Source organism: Homarus americanus, unplaced genomic scaffold (genome assembly GCF_018991925.1).
Source record: "Homarus americanus isolate GMGI-L3 unplaced genomic scaffold, GMGI_Hamer_2.0 scaffold2539, whole genome shotgun sequence".
NCBI classification, from domain to species: Eukaryota; Metazoa; Arthropoda; class Malacostraca; order Decapoda; family Nephropidae; genus Homarus; species Homarus americanus.
Window position 1 is genome coordinate 5,630,653 of NW_024725489.1, and position 11,773 is coordinate 5,642,425.

The window sequence follows — 11,773 nt, forward strand, 5'->3', positions numbered from 1 at the left end:
GACGTGGGATATAAAGTGGGAAGCATAGTACATGTTCTTTTATCGGTTCTGCTGACGCGCAGGGTTCTCGGCCGAAAAATCTGGCAGCCCCGTTGACGCACCATGTCACTTCACTGTCAGCTGATCACGCCACACCGACAGAGTTGACTGCAGGTGAAGAAATGTGTTTTATTTTTAGTGTTTTTGCAATTATTTTTTTGCCAGATAATTTAATTAACTGATATTAGATATCGCTGGACAGTTGGTATAAGGTAAATGTAAGACAACTCCGCCGATTAACGAAGTTTAAAGGATGAAGAATGTTGTCTAGTATGGTCAATGTGTTGGGTGTAGCTTCTCATCAACTTTATCTTTGGAAAATATTTCAAGAAATGTATTTTTAAGTGGTAGTGGCCTGGTGGGCCTGGGGGTCTCCCAGGATGATTGTTTAGGGCCTCAACATGGCATAATCAGGCCCTGGCTGACAGATCGTGCTCTTCTCACCCCTGCACACTACATTACTCAAGAAATTTTGTACAGTGTAGTGTACTGTATAATATTTAATGGGCATAAAATTACCAATGTTTGTTTACTTTCGGTGAATCTGAACTTCCTGAAGTACAGATACTGTAATATTTTCTACAGTAATTTGTCGTTCATAAAATGAGCCAAACTAACATGCCTAAAGTTAACTTCACCTAAGCGTTATAATGTGTTTTTTTTTCAGATAATCGTCCTCCCCAGCATTCGAAGATTACAGTACATGGCAACTGCTGCTCTGCAAGAACAAGCAAATTATTCTGTCCACTACAAACAGTGAGGTAATGCAACATTTATCGTGTCTTCCATATCCTGTATATAATAAGTGCAAAGTCAGGTTGGCATTCCAGGAGACTATTGTGAATTTTATAAAGAAGCAGTACTGTATCTGGTACTTCAGAAAGACCCTGTCTCGCATGTCAACAATGACGCTTGTGATGTCATTATGTCCATTAAATACAGGACTAACTCTTCCTTTACAAAATAGAACATAACTGTGATGTAGTATTTTAGATTTTTGGTTCTAATCACTCTGGGTACTTAGGTTCACCTTAGGTACCCAGAGTGACTAGAATACTGCTACCTAATATAGTATGTACTTAACCTAACCTAGGAGAGGTTGGTTCATTTTATAGGTGATAAATTATATAATGTAGCAGTAACTGGTAAGTTTTGGGAAGCTTTCCTGTTGATGATATGAAAAGCTCGGCATTAAAACATTGAATATGGCGTTGTAGCGTGTCAACGTTGATTATAGTTACGGAAGAAAAAATCATAACAATAATACTGTATTATTTAAATTACAAAATATTATCACTGAGCTAAGAAAACATATATCTTCTACAGTGCAGTGCAGTACAATACAGTGCAGTGCAGTACAGTACAGTGCAGTAAAGTACAGTGCAGTGCGGTACAGTACAGTGCAGTACAGTGCAGTGCAGTACAGTGCAGTGCAGTACAGTACAGTGCAGTGCAGTGCAGTACAGTACAGTGCAGTGCAGTGCAGTACAGTACAGTGTAGTACAGTACAGTGCAGTGCAGTACAGTGTAGTACAGTGCAGTACGGTGCAGTGCAGTGTGCAGTGCAGTGCAAAGCAAGGGAGTGTAGCAGTGCAGTACAGGCACAGTATTAGCACAGTACAGTGCAGTGCAGTACAGTACAGTACAGTGCAGGTACAGTGCAGTGCAGTGCAGTACAGTGCAGTACAGTTGCAGTGCAGTACAGTGCAGTACAGTGCAGTACAGTACAGTGCAGTACAGTACAGTACAGTGAGCACAGTGCAGTGCAGTACAGTACAGTACAGTGCAGTGCAGCAGTGCAGTACAGTGCAGTGCAGTGCAGTAGTGCAGAGTGCAGTAGCAGTGCAGTCAGTGCAGTGCAGTACAGTACAGTGCAGTACAGTGCAGTACAGTACAGTGCAGTACAGTACAGTACAATACAGTGCAATACAGTGCAGTGCAGTGTAGCAATAGTGCAGTACAGTGCAGTGCAGTGCAGTACAGTGCAGTACAGTACAGTGCAATACAGTGCAGTACAGTACAATACAGTGCAGTACAGTACAAGCAAGAAAAGTCTCGATTTTTTCTTGCTGGCAGAAAATAATTCAGGCAATAGTAATCATTGAAAACCCTTATGCTACCCTAACCCGATGCGGTCAATTTTCACTAATGCATCGGTCTTTGTTTGGAGATTAAAATATGTTTTTCCGATGTTATTTGATGAGTTTTGAATGAATTTGATATTCATTTCAGCCGGAAATCATGCATTTTTTAGACCCCCCCCCCCTCCACCCTACCCACCAATCTTAACGAATTTTTTTCTCGAGTAAATCACATAAATAAAAAACAAAACAAAACAAACCTAACCTAACCTAACCTAACACCATTTTTCTGGTGAAACTCTGCAATTGACGTAAAATAATCTCCATCAAATGTCGGCACAGCTCTTTCCACCTGTTCAGCTACTGTATATCCAGTGCCGGATTTAGACCTGTGGAGGCCCCCCTCATTATAACTACCCAAGAGGGTGGGGTGGTGAGTGAAGCGAGCCTAAACATCTGGGAGTTCCGGGGGGCGCTGTAAGCCCCCCGGGAAATTTTTGAAATTTGAACACTTCTTTGGAGAATTTTGAAGCCATATGTGAACAAATTCCGAACACACACACACACACTTGTGTGTGTGTGTGTGTTGGGAATTTGTACACATGAATTTGAAAGAATGAAAATAAAAATAATCCAAATGAATAAACAAATAAATAAAATATTGTAATATGTGGAGGCCCCCAGATTGTGGAGGCCCCTGGGCAGCTGCCCACTTTGCCCACTCCTGAATCCGGCCCTGGTATATCTGGTTATTCTGGTACTGAAAAATAAAATCTCCGCTCCCGACGCACCCACGCATTGTTCATTGGCTAAGAAAAAAAACTTTTGCCCAATTATAAGTCTCCCATCGCTGTAGCCAATAACTCCCCCGCACATGCAATGTACTGTAGACGCTTAAGAAGCCAACACGGAGGTAAGGAGCACTGCGTGATGGATGGCCAGACCTAGATGAGATGTAAACAACAAATGGCGGCACTTGTGACTGATCAAATCTAATAATATTGAAAAATTAATATCTCGGTTATCCTTAATTTCCGGCGGAAATATCACAGAAGAAAAAGGTCTTAGAATTGTCTAAACATTGCGAAAAAATACACACACACACACACACACATATATATATATATATATATATATATATATATATATATATATATATATATATATATATATATATATATATATAATATATATATATATATATATATATATATATATATATATATATATATATATATATATATATATATATATATATATATATATATACATTTATATATATATATGTATGTATATATATATATATATATATATATATATATATATATATATATATATATATATATATGTATATATATATATATATATATATATATATATATATATATATATATATATATATATATATATATATATATATATATATATATATATATATATATATATATATATATATATATATATATATATGTATACATACAGTATATCGGTGGCCCTGAATATGTTTGCATTTACAGGGTATCCCAAGGACATAACCCTCGTGTACTCTGAGATCTTACTGTACTGAACATAAAAAGTATCACTGACCCAACAAGTCCAAATTAAACATAAGTATGTGAGTTTAAAATTAAATAATGTACAGCACAGTGGTGTACATAACCAATTTAATACCTGTACTCGCCTTCCAAGGAGCTGATGCGTACTCAATGTATAGATTTCATCAGGGGCTGGAGATGCTGTGAAGGATTTGTGTGTTGGGGAGAGGAGGGAAGGGCATGGCTGTGAGGTGGTATGGCACCTGGTGATCGGGTTTGGTAAAACAGGACAAAACAGCCACTGTATACAACTGACTTCCAGTAACGTACCTGTACTTGTTTTGTAGCAGCTAAGTGAAGGAATAGTTTCAATTCTGTTCAAAGTTTTACAGGTACAATCCAGGGGGATCCCCAGTCAACCAAGCTGTAAATGAGTACCACAGTTTATAGCTGTGGAAGTAAAGGCAGGCAAGTATAGCACCAGCCACACTGCCTCCATGTCACTGAGAGCTTGGCCTACGGTGTGCTGTATCCACACTATCCCTAACTGGGGATCTAGGTTATTACTTGCACCTTTTAAATATTTTTGCACACATTACCTTATGTACATTTTTAATGTACCTTTTCCTTACTTTTTTTAGGAGAAGCCTCCAGAACCACAAATGAATCCTGAACAACAAATGAATCCTCATGATCATCCTGAGGAACTCATTGAACCCAATAAGGAACATGTTGAACCCAAGAAGGAACACGTTGAACCCGAAAAGGAGCATGTTGAGCCCAACAAGGAACATGTTGAACCCCATAAGGAGCATGTTAAACCCAACAAGGAGCATGTTGAACCCCATAAGGAGTATGATGAACCCCATAAGGAGCATGTTGAACCCGATAAGGAACCTCCAAAGAAACATATAAAACCCAATAATGAACACGTTGAACCTAATGAAGAACATGTTGAACACAATAACGAACACGTTGGACACAATAAAGAACATATTAAACCTAATAAGGAACATGTTGAACACAATAAGGAACACGATGAACCCAAGAAGAAATGTGTTGAACCCAATAAGGAACATATTAAACCTAATAAGGAACATGTTGAACACAATAAGGAACGCGATGAACCCAAGAAGAAATGTGTTGAACCCAATAAGGAACATATTAAACCTAATAAGGAACATGTTGAACACAATAAGGAACGCGATGAACCCAAGAAGAAATGTGTTGAACCCAATAAGGAACATATTAAACCTAATAAGGAACATGTTGAACACAATAAGGAACACGATGAACCCAAGAAGAAATTGTTGAACCCAATAAGGAACATATTAAACCTAATAAGGAACATGTTGAACACAATAAGAAACATGGTAAACACAATAAGAAACATGGTAAACACAAGAAACACATTAAACATAATAAGGAACATGGTGAATACAATAAGGAACATGTTGAACCTAATAAGGAACATGTTGAACCCAATAAGGAACATCTAGAACCCAACAAGAAACATGAACACAATAAGAAACATGGTAAACACAAGAAACACATTAAACACAATAAAGAACATGTTGAACCCAATAAGGAACATGTTGAATACAAGAAACATGTTGAACACAATAAGAAACATGGTGAACACAATAAGAAACATGATGAACCCAATAAGAAACATGTTGAACACACTAAGAAACATTGTGAAAACAAAAAGAAACATGGTGAACACAATAAGAAACATGGTGAACACAATAAAGAACATGTTGAACCCAATAAGGAACATGTTGAATACAAGAAACATGTTGAACACAATAAGAAACATGGTGAACACAATAAGAAACATGATGAACCCAATAAGAAACATGTTGAACACACTAAGAAACATTGTGAAAACAAAAAGAAACATGGTGAACACAATAAGAAACATGGTGAACACAATAAAGAACATGTTGAACCCAATAAGGAACATGTTGAATACAAGAAACATGTTGAACACAATAAGAAACATGGTGAACACAATAAGAAAAAATTGTGAACACAATAAGAAACATGAACAACAATAATAAGCATGTTGAACCTAATAAGGAACTTGTTGAACACAATAAGGAACATGTTGAACACAATAAGGAACATGTTGAACACAAGGAAATGTTGAACCTAACAAGGAAATATCAGAATACAATAAACATGTTGAACACAAGAAATATGGAACCTAATAAGGAACATTTAGGACACAATAAGGAACATCTTAAACCTAATAAGGACATGTACCCAAGGAACATGTTGAACACAATAAGAACATGTAGAACCCAATAAGGAACAACTTAAACCAATAAGGAACATGTTGAACCCAATAAGGAACATCTTAAACCTAACAAGGAACATGTACCCAATAAGAATATGTTGAAAACAATAAGGAACAACTAGAACACAATAATGAAATATCTAGAACACAATAAGAAACATGTTGAAAACGATAAGGATCATGTTGAACCTAACAAGGAAACATGTTGAACACAATAAGGAACATGTTGAACACAATAAGGAACATCTAGAACCCAGTAAGAAACATGTTGAAGCCAACAAGGAGCTTGTTGAACACAGTAAGAAACATGCTGAACACATTAAGAAACATGGTGAACACAATAAGGAACATGTTGAATGCAAGAAACATGTTGAATCGAATAAGGAAACATGTTGAACACAAGAAACATGGTGAACACAATAAGGAAGATCTAGAACACAACAAAGAACATGTTAATACAAGGAGCATGTTAAACACAAGAAACATGTTGCACCGAATAAGGAACATGTTAAGCCCAATAAGGAAACATTTGAACACAATAAGGAACATGTTGAACACAATAAGGAACTTGTTGAACACAATAAGAAACATTTTGAACACAATAAGGAACATGTTGAACCCAATAAGGAACATGTCGAACACAATAAGAAACATTTTGAACCCAATAAGGAAACATCTTGAACACCATAAGGAACATGTTGAGCACAGTAAGAAACATGTTGAACACATTAAGGAACATCTAGAACGCAAGGAACATGTTGAACACAATAAGGAACATCTAGAACACAAGGAACATGTTGAACACAATAAGGAACATGTTGAACACAGTAAGGAACATGTTCAACACAATAAGGAAACATGTTGAACACAATAAGGAACATGTTGAACACAATAAGGAACATCTAGAACACCAGGAACATGTTGAACACAATAAGGAACATGTTGAACACAATAAGGAACATGTTGAACACAATAAGGAACACGTTGATCACAATAAGAAGCATGTTGAATCCAATAAGAAGCATGTTGAACTCAATAAGGAACATGTTGAACACAATAAGGAACATCTAGAACACCAGGAACATGTTGAACACAATAAGGAACATGTTGAACACAATAAGGAACATGTTGAACACAAGGAAACATGTTGAACTCAATAAGGAACATGTTGAACACAATAAGGAACATGTTGAACACAATATGAAGCATGGTGAAGCCAAAATGGGACATGTTGAACACAATAAGGAACATGTTGAACCCAATAAGGAACATGTTGAATACAATAAGAAGCATGTTGAACACAATAAGAAGCATGTTGAACCCAATAAGGAACATGTTGAACACAATAAGGAAGATGTTGAACACAATAAGGAACTTGAACACAATAAGAAACATGTTGAACACAATAAGGGACATGTTGAACAAAGACATGTTGAGCCAATATGGAACTTATTGAACACAATAAGAAACATTTTGAACCCGATAAGGAACATGTTGAACACAATAAGAAACATGTTGAACACAATAAGAAACATGTTGAACAAAATAAAGAACATCTACAACCCAATAAGGAACATCTAGAACACAATAAGGAACATGTTGAACCCAAGAAAGATCATGTAGAACACAGTAAGGAGCATGTTGAACACAATAAGAAGCATGGTGAAGCAAGAAGGAACATCTAGAACCCAGAAAGAAACATGTTGAACCCAATAAGGAACATGTTGAACCAAGAAGAAACATATTGAACACAAAAGAAACTGTTGAACCCAATAAAGCATGTTGAACACAATAAGAAACATGTTGAACACATAAGAAACATGTTGAACACAAAAGAAACAGAACCAAAAACATGTTAACACAAAAACGTTGAAAAAATAGAACAACAAGAAACATGTTGAACACAATAAGGACATGTTGGAAACCCAATAAGGAATATGTTGAACACAATAAGAAACATTTTGAACCCAATAAGGAAATATGTTGAACACAATAAAAACATGTTGAACACAATAAGAAACATGTTGAAAAAAATAAAGAACATCCAGAAACCAATAAGGAAACATCTAGAGCACGATAAGGAAATATTGAACACAATAAGAAACATGTTGATCCAATAAGGAACATGTTGAACCCAATAAGGAACATCTAGAGCACGATAAGGAACATGTTGAACACACAAGAAACATGGTGATCACAATAAGGAACATGTTCAGCACAGTAAGAAACATGGTGAACCTAATAAGAAACATGTTCAACACAATAAGGAACATCTAGAACACAAGGACATGATGAACACAATAGGAACATGTTGAACACAATAAGGAACATGTTGAACACAATAAGGACCATGTTGATCACAATAAAAAGCATGTTGAACACAATAAGGAACATGTTGAATCCAATAAAGAACATGTTGAACCCAAGAAAGAACATGTTGAACACAATAAGAAACATGTTGAACCGAATAAGGAACATGTTGAACACAATAAGGAACATGTTGAACACAATAAGGAACATGTTGAACAGAATAAGGAACATGTTGAACACAATAAGGAACATGTTGAACACAAGGCATGTTAAACTAAAAGGAACATGTTGAACCACAATAAGGAACATGTTGACCAAGAAAGAACATGTTGAACACAATAAGAAACATGTTGAACCCACAAGAACATGTGAACACAATAAGAAACATGTTGGAACCAATAAAGAAAATGTTAACAATAGAAACATGACAAAAAGAAATTGCACAAAGGAGACAAAGACATGAAAAAAGAACATGTTAAACAATAAACATGTTGACAATAAGAAACATAGCCAAAGAAATGTTAAACAAAAGATACAAAAGAAATGTTGAACCAAGAAAGAACAATAAGAATACAATAAGAAACATGTTGCACCCAATAAAGAACATGTTGAACACAATAAGAAACATGTTGAACCCAAGAAAGGACATGTTGAACACAATAAAGAACTTGTTGAACACAATAAGAAACTTGTTGCACCCAATAAAGAACATGTTGAACACAATAAGAAACATGTTGAACCCAAGAGAGGACATGTTGAACACAATATGAAACATGTTGAACCCAAGAAAGAACATGTTGAACACAATAAGAAACATGTTGAACCCAATAAAGGACATGTTGAACACAATAAGAAACATGTTGAACCCAATAAAGAACATGTTGAACACAATATGAAACATGTTGAACCCAAGAAAGAACATGTTGAACACAATAAGAAACATGTGAATCCAAGAAAGAACATGTTGAACACAATAAGAAACATGTTGAACCCAAGAAAAACATGTTGAATACAATAAGAAACATGTTGAACCCAATAAAGAACATGTTGAACACACAAGAAACATGTTGGAACCCAAAAGAACATGTTGAACACAATAAGAAACATGTTGAACCCAAGAAAGAACATGTTGAAACAATAAGAAACATGTTGAACCCAAAAAGAACATGTTAAAACATAAGGAAACAATAAGAACATGTTGAACCCAAGAAAAACATGTTGAACACAATAAAGAAACAAGTTGAACCCAAAAAGAACATGTTGAACCAATAAAGAACAGTTAAGACAATAAGAAACATGTGAACCCAATAAAAACATAGTGAACCCAATAAAGAACATGTTGAACAATAAGAAATATGTTGAACAAAAGAAACATGTTAACCTAATAAAGAAATATGTTGAAGACATAAGAAATATAGGAAACCCAATAAAGAACATGTTGAACACAATAAGGAACATGTTAACACAAGGAAAATGTTGAACGCAACAAGGAACATCTAGAAACAATAGTATGTTGAACCAATATGAACATTTAGAACACAATAAGGAACATCTAGACACAATAAGGAACATGTTGAACCCAATAAGAAACATGATGAACACACAAAGCATGTTGAACCTAATAGAACATATTGAATAAAAGAACATGTTGAACACAATAAGGAACATAACACAAGGAAAATGTTGAACAACAAGGAACATCTAGAATACAATAAGAAACATGTTGAACACATTAAGGAACATGTTGAACCCAATAAGGAACATTTAGAACACAATAAGGAACATCTTAAACCTAATAAGGACTTGTACCAATATGGAAATATTGAACACAATAAAGAATATGTTGAACCCAATAAGGAATATCTAACCTAATAAGGAACATAAAACAATAAGGAACATGTTGAACACAAAAGGAACATGTTGAACACAAGGAAGCATAGTTGAACACAATAAGAAACATACGGAACACAATAAGGAACATGTAGAACAAAAAAGAGCATGTTGAACATCTAAGAAGCATGTGAACAAATGACATGTTGAACACAATAAGCATGTTGAACCCAATAAGAACATGTTGAACACACAAGAAGCATGTTGAACACAATAAGAAGCATGTTGAACCCAATATGAAACATGTTGAACACAATAAGGAATAAGACACAATAAGGAACTTAAACACAATAAGAACATGTTGAACCCAATAAGGAACATGTTGAACACAATAAGAAACATTTTGAACCCAATAAGGAACATGTTGAACACAATAAAAAACATGTTGAACACAATAAGAAACATGTTGAACAAAATAAAGAACATCCAGAAACCAATAAGGAACATCTAGAGCACGATAAGGAACATGTTGAACACAATAAGAAACATGTTGATCACAATAAGGAACATGTTGAACCCAATAAGGAAACATCTAGAGCACGATAAGGAACATGTTGAACAATAAGAAACATGGTGATCACAATAAGGAACATGTTCAGCACAGTAAGAAACATGGTGAACCTAATAAGAAACATGTTCAACACAATAAGGAACATCTAGAACACAAGGGACATGATGAACACAATATGGAACATGTTGAACACAATAAGGAACATAAAGGAACACAATAAGGACCATGTTGACTCACAAAAAGCATGTTGAAACACAATAAGGAACATGTTGAATCCAATAAAGAAACATGTTGAACCCAAGAAAGAACATGTTGAAACAATAAGAAACATGTTGAACTGAATAAGGAACATGTTGAACACAATAAGGAACATGTTGAACACAATAAGGAACATGTTGAACAGAATAGAAATACAATTGAATAAGGAACATGTTGAACACAATAAGAAGCATGTTGAACCCAATAAGGAACATGTTGAATAAACAATAAGGAACATGTTAACCCAAGAAAGAAACATGTTGAACACATAAGAAACATGTTGAACCCAATAAAGAAATACAAGGAATAATAACAAGAAGAAACATGTTGAACCAATAAAGAACATGTTGAACACAATATGAAACATGTTGAACCCAAGAAAGAACATGTTGAACACAATACGAAGCATGTTGAACCCAATAAAGAACATGTTGAACCCAATAAAGAACATGTTGAACACAATAAGAAACATGTTGAACACAATAAGAAACATGTTGAACCCAAGAAAGAACATGTTGAACACAATAAGGAACAAGAAGGAATGCTAATAAAGAAACATGTTGAACCCAAGAAAGAAACATGTTGAACACAATAAGAAACATGTTGCACCCAATAAAGAACATGTTGAACACAATAAGAAACATAGTTGAACCCAAGAAAGGACATGTTGAACACAATAAAGAACATGTTGAACACAATAAGAAACTTGTTGCACCTAATAAAGAACATGCTGAACACATAAGAAACATGTGGAACCCAAGAGAGGACATGTTGAACACAATATGAAACATGTTGAACCCAAGAAAGAAATATGTTGAACACAATAAGAAACATGTTGAACCCAATA

At 35.0% G+C, this 11,773-nt stretch overlaps 2 protein-coding genes across 2 annotated transcripts in view; both read left to right on the forward strand.

Moving 5' to 3' along the window:
- Positions 1-3,895: 3,895 nt before the first annotated feature.
- LOC121865110 (histidine-rich glycoprotein-like) lies at positions 3,896-6,353 on the forward strand. Its single transcript, XM_042364439.1, has 3 exons — positions 3,896-3,901; positions 4,297-4,964; positions 6,155-6,353. The coding sequence occupies exons 1-3, from the start codon at positions 3,896-3,898 to the stop codon at positions 6,351-6,353; spliced, it is 873 nt and encodes a 290-aa protein (XP_042220373.1).
- Positions 6,354-8,574: 2,221 nt separating this feature from the next.
- Positions 8,575-11,773, forward strand: part of LOC121865111 (uncharacterized protein MAL13P1.304-like) — an 11,677-nt gene continuing 8,478 nt past the window's right edge. The window contains exon 1 of the mRNA XM_042364440.1: positions 8,575-8,655. Coding sequence (XP_042220374.1) covers positions 8,575-8,655 — 81 coding nt within the window. The remainder of the gene's footprint in view (positions 8,656-11,773) is intronic.

Coding starts and splice junctions, on each gene's coding strand:
- LOC121865110 (XM_042364439.1), top strand. Junction 4,965..6,154: donor GATGAACCCAAGAAGAAATT/GTTGAACCCAAT, acceptor GAACCTAACAAG/GAAACATGTTGAACACAATA.